Source organism: Lithobates pipiens, unplaced genomic scaffold (genome assembly GCF_037356315.1).
Source record: "Lithobates pipiens isolate NorthernLeopardFrog02 unplaced genomic scaffold, aLitPip1_a1.2 Scaffold_23, whole genome shotgun sequence".
NCBI classification, from domain to species: Eukaryota; Metazoa; Chordata; class Amphibia; order Anura; family Ranidae; genus Lithobates; species Lithobates pipiens.
Genome location: NW_027507785.1, coordinates 271,926,472 through 271,945,000, shown reverse-complemented (window position 1 = coordinate 271,945,000; position 18,529 = coordinate 271,926,472). Strand labels below are relative to the sequence as shown.

At 42.5% G+C, this 18,529-nt stretch overlaps 1 protein-coding gene across 1 annotated transcript in view; it reads right to left on the bottom strand.

Annotated features, from left to right (window-relative positions):
* ASTN1 (astrotactin 1) overlaps positions 1 to 18,529 on the bottom strand; it is an 846,340-nt gene that overhangs the window by 146,607 nt on the left and 681,204 nt on the right. The window contains exon 13 of the mRNA XM_077453189.1: positions 8,265 to 8,459. Within this exon, the coding sequence (XP_077309315.1) occupies positions 8,265 to 8,459 (195 nt within the window). The remainder of the gene's footprint in view (positions 1 to 8,264; positions 8,460 to 18,529) is intronic.

Below are 18,529 nucleotides of genomic sequence, written 5' to 3'. Positions count from 1 at the left end.
GTCCATTATTCCACGCAGCGTATGCTCCAAGAGGTGGACAAGAGGTACAGTGTCACTGATGCATGCACTGTCACTGCTCACCATCCTTGTGGCCTCCTCAAACGGTGACAGGACAGTGCATGCATCCCTGATCATGCCCCACTGGCGTGGTGAGAAAAAACCAAGCTCCCCTGACCCTGTCCTGGTGCCGTAGTCGCACAGGTACTCATTGATGGCCCTCTGCTGCGTGTGCAGCCGCTGCAGCATGGCCAATGTTGAGTTCCATCTGGTGGGCATGTCACATATAAGGCGGTTCTTGGGCAGGTTCAACTCCTTTTGGAGCTCAGCCAGCCGAGCACAGGCATTAAATGATCGGCGGAAATGCACACAGACTTTCCTGGCCTGCTTCAGGACATCATGTAAGCTGGGGTACCTGCCCAAGAACCGCTGCACCACCAGGTTAAGGACGTGAGCTACACAGGGCACATGGGTCAGTTGTCCCTGTCGGAGGGCGGAGAGGAGGTTGGTGCCATTGTCGCAAACCACCATTCCTGGCTTAAGCTGGCGTGGCGTCAACCACCTCTCGGCCTGCCCCTGCAGAGCTGACAAAACATCCGCCCCAGTGTGGCTCCTGTCCCCCAAACAAACCAGCGCAAGCACGGCATGGCATCGTTTTGCCTGCGTACTTGCGTAGCCCCTGGAACGCCTACGGAGCACCGCTGGTTCTGAGGACAGAGCACTGGAAGAGGCCATGGAGGAAGAAGAAGAGGAGGGGGTGGAGGAGAGAGGTGTGTCACAACCAATAGTAGCATTTTGGAGGCGTGGTGGCGGAACAACCTCCAACACTACTGCACCTTGTCCTGCATCCTTCCCAGCAGCCAGAAGAGTGACCCAATGGGCCGTGAAAGACAGGTAACGTCCCTGTCCATGCCTGCTGGACCATGAGTCAGCGGTAATATGCACCTTACCACTGACCGCCCTGTCCAGCGAGGCAAGGGCATTGCCTTCCACATGCCGGTAGAGAGCCGGAATCGCCTTCCGTGAGAAAAAGTGGCGTTTGGGGACCTGCCACTGAGGAACCGCACATTGTACAAACTCACGGAAGGGGGCCGAGTCTACCAACTGAAAAGGCAGCAGTTGAAGTGCTAGCAATTTAGCCAAGCTAGCATTCAACCGCTGGGCATGTGGATGGCTGGGAGTAAACTTCTTCCGCCGGTCCAGCAGCTGGGGCAGGGACATTTGCCTGCTATAATCGGATGTGGATGTACCACTAGCAGAGTTCCCGGAAGCACTTGCCTGTGACACACCTAATTCTACACCTTCATTCCTCTCAGAGCAGGTTTCAGAGAGGACTGAAGGTCTAGTGGGGTTGGAGATGCCAGCTGATGAGGAGCAAGGAGAGGTCCGCTTTGTTCTTTGGTGTGGGTCTTTGAGGTACGCTTGCCAACGAGCTGCATGGCAGGTCAACATATGTCTGGTCAAGCATGTGGTTCCCAAGCGGCTGATGTTTTGGCCACGTGAGATACGCTTGAGACATATGTTGCAAATAGCAGCGGTGCGATCTGATGCACTCGTCTCAAAAAAGGCCCACACCAAAGAACTTTTAGAATAACGCGCAGAGGAAGCGCTCTGCGCAGGCGGAGCTCTGCGGTGTGATTCAGTCGGTGTGCTGCCCCTAAGCTGGCCCCCGGAGGGCATCCTGCCTCGTTGGACATGTGCCTCCTCCTCCTCCTCCTCCTCCTCCCTCCTTCCAGGCACCCACGTGGAGTCAGTGCCCTCATCATCCCCTCCCTCTTCATCGCTGTAGCAAACCTGGCAGTATGCTGCAGCTTGTGGAACATGACTGCCAGATTGCTGTCCTTCTTGAGCATCCCCTCTCTCTGCGCTCACGCTACTGCCTTCCTCTAGCTGAGTGTCATCATCAGAGCCCACCAAACACTGGGCATCCTCCTGGAGCATGTACCCAACACTGTGCTCAAAGAGTTCAGGAGACTCCTCAGGAGGACGTGGTGGGTCTAGGGAAGGAGTCACTGATGATGACATTGAGAGGAGGGAAGACGATGTGTTGGCAGCTGCTTTGCTACTACCCTGAGACTGGGTGAGAGAGGATGAGGAGGATGAAGAGGGCTTGGCCATCCACTCTACCAAGTCGTTGGCATGTTGCGGTTCAACATGTCCAGCTGCAGAAAAGAAGGACAAGCATGTCCCATGGCCACGTGCTGATGACAATGCACCGCGTCCACGACCAGCACTGTTGTCTCTAGACACAGAGCCTGCTTGCCCTCTTTTATCGGCTCGCGCCTGTCTGCCTCTCCTTGCTGGCCTTCCAGACATGGTAATGGCCTGAAGGGAGTTGGGTAAAACAGTAGTTGGGTAGTTTATATTGTGATGGAGGCACACAACACCCACTAACTCCTGCAGATGCCTTTTTTATAGAACAGCAGAGATAAAGGGGTATATACAGATGTATACTGTGCTGTGCTGGAAGCACACACAACTTCCAATAACTCCTGCAGATGACAATTGGGCCCAAATAGAGAACAGCTATGTAGGTGGATTATAGCGGTATGTACTGGGTACAGAGCACGCAGACAGCACGCACTATCTCCTGACACTACTGACTGCAAGCTCTATTATTAAAGATGGACCACTAGCTATATAGGTGAGGTGAATATCGCGGTGTATACTGCGGTCAGGGCACGCAGACAATAACCAGAAAACAGCAGAGTTAAAGGGGTATATACAGATGTATACTGTGCTGTGCTGGAAGCACACACAACTTCCAATAACTCCTGCAGATGGCAATTGGGCTCAAATAGAGAACAGCTATGTAGGTGGATTATAGCGGTATGTACTGGGTACAGAGCACGCAGACAGCACGCACTATCTCCTAACACTACTGACTGCAAGCTCTATTATTAAAGCTAGATCACTAGCTATATAGGTGAGGTGAATATAGTGGTGTATACTGCGGTCAGGGCACAGACAATAACCACTACACAAGAGCAAGATAGGAAATCAGCCAAAAACGATTGGTGTGTAACTGTGTTGAAGGTACACAGAACACCCACTGCTTCAGATGCCAACACACTACACGAGGCCGCCTCAAAGGCGGCCTTATATAGTGTGGGGCGTGCACTACATAGCCTGAGCTATGATTGGCCACAGGCAGGATGCCTGTGGCCAATCATGGCTCTCCTCGCTGCTGGCGCTGCTATTGGCCAAGCATGCGGGGTCACAGTGCATGCTTGGCCAATCACGAGCCAGCAATGCACTGCGCCACCGCAGTGCATTGTGGTCCGCGTGCGCCACACGAATTTTGACGCGAACGGACCAAGAGTTCGGATTTCGCCGAACGCCCGAACAGCCAATGTTCGAGTCGAACGTACGTTCGACTCGAACACGAAGCTCATCCCTACACACACATGAAGTTGACTCTTTGCCCCTTCAGTCCACTCCAATCTAAACAGCACTGACAGTCCCGCTCCCGACCTGCCCTGCTCCTATTCTGCAGACCCACACACAAGGCTCTGGCTGCTCTGCTTGGCTCCCTTGCACCATGACATCACACACTCGGGCACCGCCTCCACCAGAGCTGCCCAAACACACTGTAGAAGGGACTCAGATGGTCTCGGCCGGCTCTGGACCAAGCCAAATATCACAGCCATATTTTTTACTGGCAACTTTTTCCTTTTACTGGCATTTACTGGCAGGAGAAAATTGCCTATTTTTTCTGGCTGCCAGTAAAAATACTAACAGTTGGCAACACTGTCAGCCTGTCAGTGCTCAGACCATACGCCACACACTGCATCAAATTGGTCTTCATGGCTGTCACCCCAGAAGGAATCCTCTTCTAAAGATGATGCACAAGAAAGGCCGCAGTTTGCTGAAGACAAGTTACACAAGCTATACACTCACTACTTTACATTGTAGCAAAGTGTAATTTCTTCAGTGTTGTCACATGAAAAGATAGAATAAAATAATTACAAAAATGTGAGGGGTGTACTCACTATTGTGAGATACTGTATGCCATACATTCAAATTCCGTAGTTTGTGGCCAGTTCTCTAAAAACATTTTCAGAAAGAAGTAAGAAGTAAACCTTTTCCCTAATGACATAGTGGGATTGTTCAGTAATTTACAGCACTCAGATTATTGACTTCCATAACACAGCTGAGAACTGGATAGAGCCTTTATCTGAAATTAGCCAGACTGACACTGATTAGTTGTTAAAGGAAGAACTGCCATATGTATTTTCGATGAGTGTCAATGACAGCCTTTCCCCTAAGAACCACAACTTCTCAACACAACTGGTTTATGATGATTGATGCTTCATGCAATCATTAACTCTCCCATAGAAAAGAAAGATGAACTCCAGGCAAACATCAATACACTGTTGAAATACTTATATGTGAACTTCCTTATCTGCCAAAGAAATGGTCATTTTTTCTGGGCAGTCTTGTGATCCAGACACTACCGCTACACTAAATAGTCACGAAAACAAATCTGCCCTTTCTTGCTTTAGCTTCACGGCTTTCAGGGTCACCTAATTTTTCTATGGCCAAAAGGATTGCTGATTTATTGTCCAATGAGCAGGCTGGACGTATAGAGGTGACATAGAAAGCTGGGAAGATGAATTTAAAAAAAAAGTGGTGTCACCTGCCTACCTGTGCAGTGCGGTGAATGTGTGTAAATCACAAGAAAGGCCGAACAAAATGACAAATTCACTGGTAAGCAAAACATATATATATATATATATATATATATATATATATATATATATATATATATATGTACTGTATATTACCTGGTTGTCTGGATTTCTACTTTAAAGTGATGAGGGTTGTACAGTATGTCACTGAGTATTGCCTTAATCTCTCGTGGCATCAAAATGTAGACTTGTGCAATGCGTTTTATTCGTTTTGGCCGAATATATATTTGGATGAAATTTGGTTATGCGGATGTATTCAAATCTCCAAATTAATTAGTAAGGAATTTAGTTGAAATTCATTTAATTTTTCTTCATATTATAGTTTTCTAACAAATTCTAATTTCCGTAATGATTTGAATTGGGACCAGTGGAAAAATGATCAACCAAATCAAATTAGAATTCTGTGTGATGAATAGCTGATTGTTAAGGAGCGGGTCGGGAAACCAGGGCCACGTCCTTAACAACCGATGACCCATCAGCTGCCAGCGTGCTTCCCCATTGACAGCTGAAATGTAAACAAAAAAATGCTGGCAATAAAAACGTCCCCCTAATCCATACCAGGCCTTTCGGGTCTTGTATGGACTTTAAAGGGAACCCCACTCCAACCTCCGCAGCCTGGTATGGAATACCGGCATTCTTTTCTTCACATTTCAGCTATCAGTGGGGAAAGCCGCTGACAGCTGATGAGTCTTCAGTTGTTAAAAGGATAGTTCACCTTTAAAGTAAACCTGCCTATGCAAGTAAGAGATGTTTGTCAATTAAAACAAACTGTGCAGCTCTGACTAAAGATGAATAATACCCTTGCTATAGGTGTAGGCCATTTACATGCCTTATGATGCCTGACTGGAATACTCCCAGGATGTTGCTAAGTGAGGCCTAGTCATCACTGCTCACCTCCATCATCACAGGAGTGAGCTCTTTCTCTGATTCAAAACCCCCTCTCATACTCTTTCTCTCCCATGATGCAGTAGCTCTGAGCTCAGCATTGGAGAGCTCACTCCTGTGATGATGGAGGTGAGCAGTGATGACTAGGCCTCACTTAGCAACGTCCTGGGAGTATTCCAGTCAGGCTTCATAAGGTATGTAAATGGCCTACACTTATAGCAAGGGTATTATTCATCTTTAGTCAGAGCTGCACAGTTTGTTTATCTACAGATGTCCCTTATCTGCATTGGCAGTTTTGTGGTAAAGGTGAACTATCCTTTTAAGGATGCAGCAGCCCGCTTTTGGGTCTGCTCCTTAACAACCAGCTATTCTTCACGCAGAATTTGAATCGGTAGATTGCTTTTCAACCAATCCGAATTAGAATCATTACGAAAATTTTAAATTCCTTAACCACTTTCCGACTGCTGCACGCAGATATACATTGGCACAATGGCAGTGGTGGGCAAAATGGGCATACCTGTACGTCCCCTTTAATTGGTGGGGCAGTGTACAGCGTGACCGTGCCCATGGGTCCCACGGACTAGATGTCTGCCGGTGTCCTGTGATCGTGTCACGGAGCTGCAGAACGGGGAGATGCCTATGTAAACAAGGCATTTCACCATTCTGCCTAGTGACATAACAGTGATCTACCTATGCCTAGTGACATAACTAGTGATCTACTGCTCACGGTCACTGGGAGCAGTGATAGCTGTCATTTCAGTGGTAGCCCACCCCCCACAGTTAGAATCACTCCTTAGGACACATTTAACCTCTTGATCGCCCCCTAGTGTTCAACCCCTTTCTTGCCAGTGTAATTTACACAGTAATCAGTGCATTTTTATAGCACTGATTGCTGCATAAATGACAATGGTCCCAAAATAGTGTCAAAAGTGTCTGATTTTTTTTTTTACTAAAAATATGTAGAAGAATACATATTGGCCTAAACTGAGGGAAAAAAATTATATATTTTTGAGGGATATTTATTATAGCAAAAAGTAAAAAATATTGCTTTTTTTTAAAAATTTACGCTTTTTATTTGTTTATATCGCAAAAAATAAAAACTGCAGAGATGATCAAATACCACCAAAAGAAAGCTATATTTGTGGGGAAAAAAGGACATCAATTTTGTTTGTGTACAATGTTGCAATTGTTAGTTCAAGCGATGCAGTGCCGAATCGAAAAAAGTGCTCTGCTCGGGAAGGGGGTAAAATCTTCTGGGGCTGAAGCGGTTAAACAATTAATAAAGGAAACAAATTGAACTCAAACTAAACTAAATTAATTCTGAAATTAATTCTGAAATGAGTCAACTAAATGAAATTAGTAACACAACGAATCTATGTGAAATGAAACAAAACATTTTTTTCCATTTTGCACATGTCTACAAAAGTATGCAAGATAACAATACTGAAAAAGTGTATGCCTACAAACCCCTTGGGTTCCTGGCCTAAGCTCTGCATAGGACCACAACTTTGGCACCACATTCTCCTCTTCATGATTCTTATGCCACATACACAGGACCAGACTTTCCGGCAGAATAGGTCAGACGGAATCATTCCGTCAGATAATCTGATTATGTGTGGAATAATCCGATCATTTTTCTTTAAAAAATTCAGATGGACGTAGAAATAGAACATGTTTAAAATCTGTCTGACAGACTCAGTTCCTATCGGGAAAACCGTTCGTCTGTATGCTGGACTGACGGACCAAATACGATGCAAGGGCAGCTATTGGCTACTGGCAATTGAACTTCCTTTTCTAGTCCCGTCGTATGTCATCACAATCAAAACGAACTGACTTTCAAATGGACTTTAGTCCGTTCATGTGTGTGGGCAAGTCCGTTCATTTGGAAGTCCGTCGTAACTCCGTGGACAGTGCGTTGGGAAGACCGTCTGACCTTTTCTGCTGGAAAGTCCGGTCGTGTGTACGCGGCATAAGTCCCATCATCTGTAATTTCACTGTCATAGTTAACAGCTGAATGATGGTTTTTGGGTTTATTGAAAGCTTTGAAATTAAAGTGTAAGTCCACCCTAACACTAAAATCCATGCATCTACAGACATCCACGATCTAACACTAACCTATATAGTAGCCCTGTAAAGATGAAATCAGTATACATACCTTTTTTGAAGCCAGTCCGATCCGGCCTCCAGCGGCGGAAGCTCTGCAGGACACACAGCAGATAACGGCAGTGAAATGAATGGGAAATGACATCACCCATATTCTTACTATGAGAAGGCCATTGTCGGATGTGTCCTCTGCACAGATATGTATACTGTTCTCTTCTTTACAGGGCTAGATAGGTTAGTGTTAGATCATGGATGTCTGTAGATGCAGGGATTTTATTGTTAGGGTGGACTTCTACTTTAATGCCAGCTTGGTTGAGGTCCTTTGTATGGATTTGATCTGGATATATGGGTTGGGTTTGGATTACAGGCGAATGGACAGAGGCTGCAGCCAAGTATGGATAGCTTTATATAGGTACGTGCCGGCATCACAATGTGCTGCAATTCATAGACCGTTTTAGTCCAAGATATATTTATTTTAGGCAAAGCAACTAGGGTAAACCCATTTAATTTGTTGTATTTCACTTCAGCCTTCAAAGAAAAACTTTTAAATGTATTTCATCAAAAAGAATAAATATAATTACTACTCACCTAAATGTTCCTTTCAGCAGCTGCCCTGACGAAATGTCCTTGGTCTTATTATTGTAGCCATAGAAGAGCTCTCCAAAGAGGGTCTGGTTCATCGGCATCTCAGGACCCTCTCCACAGTGCGCTCCACCAGGACAGGGCTCTGTGACCAGGTGACATGACAGCCCATCAGGACCCAATTTATAATCTTCAATGCAGCTGTAGGAGAAACATACATGAGGTCAAATCAATTATTGATTCTATACCCTAAACTACAAAACCTTAGCTATTTCTTGTCATCAGCAAATATGGGCCTTCTTTGTTTTTCAGTATAAAAAGAAGCATGTAGAGGAAAAAAAATCAAAGACATAATTGCTGGGTGTGCTCATTAAGAGAGAAAAGAACACTCACAGTCTGACCTTACTGCTAATTAAAACAAAACATTAATGAAATAAAATCTATATATTAAGTAAAAGTGGTCTTGACACCCACACTTAAAATCACATATTCCTTTAAAATAAATATATGTACTGATGGCCAAGAGTCAACAAATTCATTTTTGTCTGTCTGTCCAATGTAAGAGCCAGAAAAACTCTCAACAAGAAAAAAATAAAAAAGATTTTAAAAAGGTTAAGCAGCTACGGAAATGGTTTGGTAATAACCATTACATGACCCCTGGGGTTTGTATAGTTCTGCTCAAAACTTGCACTTCTGCTCCAGAAAAAAAGGATTTACTATGTCCATAACACTGTGTCCTACTGATATTTTTACTGCCCATTTAATCATCCAGTTTTTACTGCCCAGGTGAATGCATTAGATATGGGCTGTCACTGTTCTAGTAGACATTCTCTGCAATGTACAAAAAAAACATGAGAGTTCAGAGACTGTGGTGCCTTGGTGCAAAGTCTTAATAGGGACCTCTTATTTCTTGCTGTTAAGTATAATACAAGTAAAAAAAAAAGGTGCATTGGATCTTACAAAGAAACAATTGTCTATTAAAATCTTAGAATCCATAACATTCTTTGTGAATAGCAACCTTTGCAAAAGCCTGTGATGTCAGTGCTCCCTCTGATTCTGATTGCTTGCCCCAAGGGACCCCAGTTCATATTTTGTATTAGGATCCAAAGAAGATTACCTGCACCCATGCTACAACAGATGGCCAATCTCTTTTTTTTGTTTTCAGTGATCGCTCTCTTTTATATATGTTTTGTCAGTGTTGATTAAGAGGTAGTAATCAGTAAATCTGTAAAAATCTATTATGTGTGAATTTATTAACTCTAACTCATTTGAGACTACACACCTATTAAATTGAGTTTAACATTAATTGAGCTTAGGTACCAAAAGGCAAATCTTCATCCGCTCAGCTGCCATTTAAATCTGCCCTTGGACTGTAACACAATTAAAATATGCCTCTCAGCTTCTAAGTTTGCTGAGATAAAACAAGAGAAAAAAAAACAGATAGTTGTTATAGTGCACTGCGTAGAGTTAATAGCCACTGTTTTTTATTTTTTACTATATACAAGGAAAAAAAAAAGACTTCCTTTCTTCCCATACTTTTTGTCTTCATTATTGCCCTGTATACATGACCGGTTTTCCCGTCGGAATAAACTCTGAGGCCGCGTACACACGCGGGGACTGTTCGCTCAACTTTGTCCGCTGAACAGTGTTTCGGCGGACAGTCCGCTCGTGTGTGGGCTTCAGCGGACAGTTTCAGCGGACAGTTTGACGAACAAAGTTTTTCGGAAATTCCGAAAAACTGTCCGCTGAAACTTGGTTTGAGCGGACAGTCCGCCCGTGTGTAGGCTTGTTCGTCAAACTAAGTCTCGCGCATGCTCAGAAAGAATTTACACGCCGAAGGTTGCATTGCAGTGTATAGGACGTCGTTTTCTAGTCCCGTCGTACGTGCCGTTCACGTCATCGCGCACGGTTTCAGCGGACTGTTCGTTCATCGTGTGTGGGCAAGTCCGTCCATGCTAATTTTGAGCGGACTGTCCGCTGAAACTGTTTGACGAACAAAGTTGAGCGAACAGTCCCCGCGTGTGTACGCGGCCTGAAGGTTTTTCCATCGAAGTTCCGACAGAATTCTGCTCAAGCTGTCTTGCATACACACGATCACACCAAAGTCCAACCATCAAGAACATGGTGACGTACAACACAGTACGATGGGACTAGAAAATGGAAGTTCAATAGCCAGTAGCCAATACCTTCCATCTCGTACTTGCTTCAGAGCATGCGTCGTTTTTGGTCCGTCTGAACAGCATACAGACAAGTGGCTTTCCCAATAGGAATTGCTTCCTTCGGAAATATTTAGAACATGTTCTAAATAGAACATATTCATTTCTAGGCCCATCAAAATTTTCTACGTTAAAAATCTGATGGGGCATACATACGATCGGAATATATGATGAAAAGCTCTGGTCTGACTTTTTCTGTTGAACATTCTGCTCGTGTGTACGTGGCATTAGACCATGGTCAACCAGTGGCCCTCCAGTTGTTGCAAAACTACATGTCTTATCATACCATTGCCTTTGGGAGTCAAGCTTGTAACTGTCAACCAGTGTTTATTACTTCTGATCAGGGCTTTTTTTTTTGTATTTAATGCCAAGGGGTGCTGGAAGGTCTATTGATGCTTGCTGCTGAGGAATCTATTGTCACTGGGGAGGTCTATTGTTGCTGAAGAAGACTATTACTCCTGGTGGGTTATCTATTGTTGCTGGGGGTCATTTGCTGATGGGATAGATCTACTGTTGATGAGGGGTCTAATGTTGCTGGCTGCTGGAGAGCCTATTGATGCTGGTTACTGGGAGATCTGTTGTTGCTGGTGGTGGTCTATTGTTGAAAAAGACAATGGATGGGTATCTGTACTATCTAAAATAGTATGAAAAGAAGCAGCCAGCACAGTTTGTTGACCATCAAACACAAATAAATAAAAAGTCCAAAATGCAGCGCTTCAAATTTTTCATTAATCATGAGACAGTTCTGTCATTGTAGAGAAAGGGAATATGAGGAACCCTTCACCAACTTCAATGTGTACAAGACAGTACACCACACCCAAGTGAATCCAATCTGCTTATCAGAGGATAATAGTAAAAAGGCATGTATCATTAAACAGAGGATCAAGGTATCACACTCCAGATAATGTAAATCGATCACATGAACTCCATATCCAGATTGCATATAGCAACCAACTCATTAGACTCCAAGACAGAGATGAATATGATAAACACTCATCAATGTGATATGTGACAGACCTAACCAGGACAGAGGCTTTTGGAGGGTACTGAATGCTAGCATACCGATCATGGGCCCTGGCATTTGGGGGAACGGTGCTCTTTGTGAGCTGTATGCCTGGGGACCCTTGATGTGGTGTTACTTTGGATTCAGGTCCATGTCCCCCAAGACACACAGACTCTGGGAGCCCTGTATATGCCATATTAGAAATAGTGACTGATTCATACTGTTGGGACAGATACTGTTAGATGCTAATGTCATCAACTCCAGTCACATGTCTGTTGTCTTCTATAATGTAAATTATTCTAGTCTGGCTTGCCACAGCTTCTAAGAGTATTTCACCCATTGTTTGTGCTAATTAACCCTGCAATTGTAATGAAGGAGTTCTGTGTTGATGTTTATGATAATATATAATCTACTGTGTGAAGATCGATGACAACAAGTCTGACCTGTAGTGAAATCCTGATTAATCATAACAATGCTCAGGAGGGCACGGAGTCACATCGGCTGATTTAAGGGATTAGTTAATTAGCTTAATTCTGTTTCTGGTTATAGTTGTATTGTTAGAGTAATATGAGCAGGAGGGAGGAACCTCCTCTTTTACTGTATATAAGACTTGCATTTTGGTTCTAATAAAAGAGCCCATGTTCAGCAACTAAACAAGTATCGTCTTGTTTTGTGCTTGTGAGCGGTTGGAATATCTGATATCTATATTCAGACTGGGAGGAAGTGGTATATGACAAAAGCACTAAAGCGGAGTGTGAGACGTTCAGTTACATGATATAACCCAAATGGAAAAAAATAAGGCATCAATAATGAAGCCCGTAAGATATAAAACAATAATTTATTGTAGTCTATGTACACGTAGTAGGAAAATAGAGGCATCATCATGTGTAGTAAAAATTACGTGACTCGCAGCGTACTTGCATCGGCCAGCCTGACACATTTCATCCCATAGGATATCATCAGAGGTGTGGCCTAATGACACAAGCATGCCCATATACAGTAGGTGACCGTGATATTGTGTCAATCCCGCCGCTTTTATTTATATATTACTGCCTTTCATTAGAAAATTGCATACAAACTACTTAGCACCAAAACATGATACTTGGTCCTGCATTCTCTGAAACAAGGGTACGGTGCTTGGAGGTGGGTAGGGGGCAGAGACAAGGGGGGAGTTACTGCACCTATTTTCTGAGAAAAAAAGCCCTGCTTGTGATCACTGTGATTGGTTCACAGTAATGACTAGGCATGGAGCCATTTTGATTGGTTCTTTTCATTTTGCCTGAAAATCTAATGACAATGCAATCCCAGGTATTAGCGCATACATGCACATTACAAACAAGGATGTTTATAAATGTTCTCTCAGACCGACAGTTTTAAAACAAGGTCTTAGGCTGGATTCAGACCTATGCATTTTTAGTGCTTTTTGCATTTTGCAGAATTGTACTACAGAACGTGACCCATAGGAAACCATGATAAATGGAATGTAGTGCAAATCTGCAAAAAGCACTAAAAATGCATAGGTCTGAATCCAGGTGGTTAAAATTATTTTAAAGGTTTTTTTTTTTTTAAATAACAAACATGTTATACTTACCTCCTTTGTGCAAGGTTTTTGCACAGAGCGGCCCTGATCCTCCTATTCTGGGGTCCCCCAGTGGTGTTCCTGGCTCCTCCTCCCCATCGAGTGCCCCCACAGAGAGCCACATTCCATGGGGGCACTTGTGCGGGCACGCTCCTGAGTCCTGCTGCTGTGTCCATTGACACAGACAGCAGGACTTGGCCCCTCCCCTGGCACACATGTCACTGGATTTGATTGACAGAAGCGGGAGCCAATGCCTCCTGCTGCTATCAATCTATCCAATGAGGACCCGAGGCAGTGGCTGGAGCTGCTGGGCTTGCGGTCTTCACTGGAAAGATTGGGTTCAGGTAAGAAAAAGGGGGACTCAGGGGTGGCATCTGCACCACAAAAGAATGCATTAAGGTGAAAAACCTGGAGACTTTACAACTCCTTTAACAGAAATAATGAAAAGGAAGATTTACAGCTAAAGGGCTCAAGCCAAGACAGTTTTAGATAGATTTTTTTTGATTATAAGCTCTAATGAGCAGGGTCCTCTGATTCCTCCTGTATTGAATTGTATTGTAACTGTACTGTCTGCCCTCATGTTTTAAAGCACTGCGCAAACTGTTGGTGCTATATAAATCCTGTATATATATTAAAAAAAAGACTAAAGAAGGGTTGGGATATCTGTATTTTTTTTATTACTCTGTTGTTTTTTTATTGAGGAAAGTTCCTCTTACTTACTGTTCTGTCATAGAGTCAACAATCAGCAACCAGTACAATTGATGAAAACCCATCAATTGTATGTGAGGTTTCAAAACTGTTATGAAGGGCCCAGGGAATCCATACATTGAACACAAAGCAGGTGTTAAAACACTATGTTAAACACAATGCTAAAACACTATGGGGGTTATTTACTAAAGGAAATTTCACTTTGCACTGCACGTGCACTTGGAAGTAAAGTCGCTGTAGATCCGAGGGGGACATGCAAGGAAAATAAAAAAACAGCATTTTAGCTTGCAAATGATTGGATGATAAAATCAGCAGAGCTTTCACTCATTTCAGATCTACCCTTTAGCCCCCGTACACACGGTCGGAGATTCCGACAACCAAGTTATTCCGACGGATTGATTCCGGAAGAGGTCCGGAAGTGATGTTGCATACACACGGTTGGACTCAGTTGTCAGAAAATCCGATTGTACATAACGTGATGACATTATTTCGTTACGACGGGACTACGTTCAGGCTAGTAGCCAATAGCTTTGGTCTAGGAATTTGATCTGAGCATGCGTGGCACTTTGTCCATCGGAGTAAGCTACATATGATCAGAGTATGTCCGATCGGAGCATTTTGTCGGAAAATTTTACTGGCAAGTTGGAAAAGTTGGTCCGTTGGATATTCTGACGGAAACAGTCTGATGCAGACCACACACAGTCGGAATATCCGACAAAACGGTCCGATAGGAAACATTCCGTCGGAATCTCCGACCGTGTGTACAAGGGCTTAGATTTAGAGAGACTTCACTTTCAAGTGCACTTGCAGTGCAAAGTGGATTTGCCTTTTGTAAATAACCCCCTATGTCCTCTTGAACCCTCTATGTCCTATGAAATTTAAATATTTACATTTTCTGGAGTTATTCTTTTCTTTAAAGGGGGATTATCAGTATGACATGTTTAGATCTGTAAGATATTAGTAAATATTAATTTTCTTAAAAAAAATAAAAAAAAATATATATATATATATATATATATATATATATATATATATATATATATATATATATATATATATTATATTATATATATATATATGTATATATATATATATGTATATATATATATATATATATATATATATATATATATATATATATATTTTTTTTTTTTTTTAATAAATATTTATCCTTCAGATAATGGTGTTTATGCAAGTAGTAATTTTTTTGTACTTTTATGAAAATAAAATTTGCACAATCATGCAGCAAATGATATCATCCTCACAGTCTGCACTAAACAGACCAATAAATGAATGTAACTCTAAAGCTCACTGGATACCTCAGGATCTATCAACTGTGCAGATGCTTCTATCATTTAGAAAAAGATTTTGGAGCTCAACTGCTAGTTTAAAAAAAACATTTATTATTCCTTGTGTATTACACCTTACACATGTATCACAAGGCTAATGTTTCGGGCCGTTGCCTTTCATAACAATTTATTTTGGCTTGCTCAGTGTATACAATTGTTTATTAAAATGAAATTTCAGGAAACAAGTAAAATCAGTCACTGAACTTCTAATGCTCGCCATGAAACTGTAGCTGTGGTCAGGCCAAACATACAGTTGTACAGTTTACATATCCTGGCAGATTTTATGATTTCTTGGCCATTCTTCAGAGAATATGAATGATAACACAAAAACAGTTCTTTCACTCATGGTTAGTGTTTGGCTGAAGCCATTTATTATCAATCAACTATATTTATTCTTTATAAATCATAATGACAATAGAAACTACCCAAATGACCCTGATTTACATACCCTGGTGATTTGGGCCTGATAACATGCACACAAGCTGACACAAAGGGGTTTGAATGGATATTAAAGGTAACCATCCTCATCTGTGATCTGTTTGCTTGTAATTATTGTATGTGTATAAAAGGTCATTGAGTTTCTGGACTCCTGACAGACCCTTGCATGTTTCACCCTGTGCTACACTGACATTTCTGTATTCTCAGTCATGGGGAAAGCAAAAGAATTATCAAAGGATCTGCGGGAAAAGGTAGTTGAACTGTATAAGACAGGAAAGGGATATAAAAAGATATCCAAGGAATTGAGAATGCTAATCAGCAGTGTTCAAACTCTAATCAAGAAGTGGAATATGAGGGGTTCTGTTGAAACCAAACCACGGTCAGGTAGACCAACTAAAGTTTCAGCCACAATTGCCAGGAAAATTGTTCAGGATGCAAAGAAAAACCCCAAAATAACTTCAGGTGAACTACAGGGCTCTCTGAAAACATGTGGTGTGGCTGTTTCAAGATGCACAATAAGCAGGAACTTGAAGAAAGATGGGCTGCATGGTGGAGCCGCCAGAAGAAAGCCATTACTACGCAAATGCTCACGAAGTGTCCCACTTACAATACGTCAAACAGCACAGAGACAAGCCCCAAACCTTCTGGCACAACGTCCTTTGGAGTGATGAGACCAAAATTTAGCTTTTTGGCCACAACCATAAACGCTACATTTGAAGAGGCATCAACAAGGCCTATGATGCAAGGAATACCATTCCTACTGTGAAAGACGGAGGTGAATCACTGATGTTTTGGGGATGTGTTAGCTACAAAGGCACAGGAAATCTAGTAATAATTGATGGCAAGATGAATGCAGTATACTGGAGGAACATTTGCATTCATCAGCCAGGAAGCTGTGCATGGGACATACTTGGACATTCCAACATGACAATGATCCAAAACATAAGGCCAAGTCGACCTGTCATTGGCTACTGCAGAATAAAGTAAAGGTTCAGGAGTAGCCATTGCAGTCTCCTGACCTCAATATCATTGAGTCACTCTGGGGAGATCTCAAATGTGCAGTTCATGCAAGACAGCCCAAGAATTTACAGGAACTGGAGACTTTTTGCCAAGAGGAATGGGCAGCTTTATCATCTGAGAAGATAAAGCGCCTCATCCACAAATTCCACAAAAGACTTCAAGCTGTCATTGATGTTAAAGGGGGCAATACACGGTATTAAGAACTTGGGTATGTAAACTTTTGATTAGGGTCATTTGGGTAGTTTCTGTTGACAATAAATGGCTTCTGCCAAACATTAATCATGAGTGAAAGAAAAGTTTGTGTTATCATTCATATTCTCTGAAAAATGGCCAAGAAATAATAAATTCTGACAGGGTATGTAAACTTATGAGCAAACTGTATGTTCAATAGACCCCGGGGCTACTAATAAGGCAGTACAGCCAGCCCTCCTGTACTAGGCCCAGGCTTCATGAGTTCTAAAGTGGGGCCTACCTTATTGCTAACACTTGTGACTCTTTTGCAATGCTTCTACTTTTCCTTTCTCCCTCTAGCTGCACTGTAGGGGTATAGGTCCTAGTACCATTTGTCTGGGACCCCTGTGTGCCCCTTTGCCCGCAGTGGTGGCGATTTCACTCCTCTCTCACTGGCAGCTGCTGAGGACACACAGGGATTGGTACCGCTCACTGTGGGGGTGCAGATAATGCTTCTGTGCCACTTGAATGAGTCTTGTTCAATGTCGGTATAATTTGACTGCAAAGCATAGCATTGTAGCTGTTCCATTTTAGCAAAAATATCATTTGATATTTACAGAGGAGGGGGTAGGCTGTGCAGGGTGAGCTGTACAGGGAGCCCTGTGATTTCTATCATCTGCCTTGATAGACTCTAATCTGAGTTGTCTGTACAATTCACTACAGTCTTATTCCAGAGAGCTCATCACATATAAGAAGGACTGACCTAGTCCTTGAATATAAGTGGTGTGAATAACTTATTAAGTTCAAACTTGTATGGCAGGATTGAATCTCACTAGTGCCTATGATATTTCTCTAAATTTAGCCCTGACCATTTTATAAATCTGTGTCTCTGTGAGTGACATTATGGAGCCTCACATTTGAGCCTTTGGAAATACTTCTATTTTCTTTAAAACAGATAAGCAAGAGGTGTTCTCAGTTCACCAGATTACTAACAATCAGGAGTGAGATGGACTAGGGTTACTATTGCAAAACTTGGATGGAAAACATAAAGCACGACTGTGGTCGATTTGTATCATTTAATTGTGGATAGTGAGGACTGCTTATATCGGTATTTTTACTAAGCACCAGAAATATCCACATTATACAGAAATAAAATCAATCCAAAACCACATATACACAGTATAATCAGAGTGCAGATGCATGAATGAACCCCAAAAGATCAATATGCAAAATATGTGTGTATAAATAGTATATAAAATTTGCACAAAGTAATTTGTACCCAATACTTTGTATCTCATCTACATTCTAAAGAGCAATAAATGATACTAGTGTCTCACACAGTGATCATTACCTCTGAGGAAGTCCAATAAGGACGTGACGTGCCAGTTGGGCATGCAGTGACGTCATTGTGCATCCTCGAATGAATAAATGCTGACGCTCTTGGAAAGCCATGACAGGCAGCTTCCACACAGCCTTGTATTGAATCTGATTTCAGTGTTTTTAACCACTTTCCAATTTTATATAATAAAGATAAAGGCAGAGAGCACTATAGAGTCTTCTATTTTATTTTGAGCTTCGCATACTACCTAAGGTGGATGCTGGAGATATTAGTTAGGAATATTGCCTAACTGGATGTTATAGGTCATTCATCGTTTAGGCGAGAGCTCAGCTACACAGGTAGAAGAATTTGGGGTTGATCACTTGGAGATACTGGAAGTTTTGTTCACATTTTCTGAACATAGGGGCTGATTTAATAGGATTTAATAAGATGAATGCGCATACCTCCA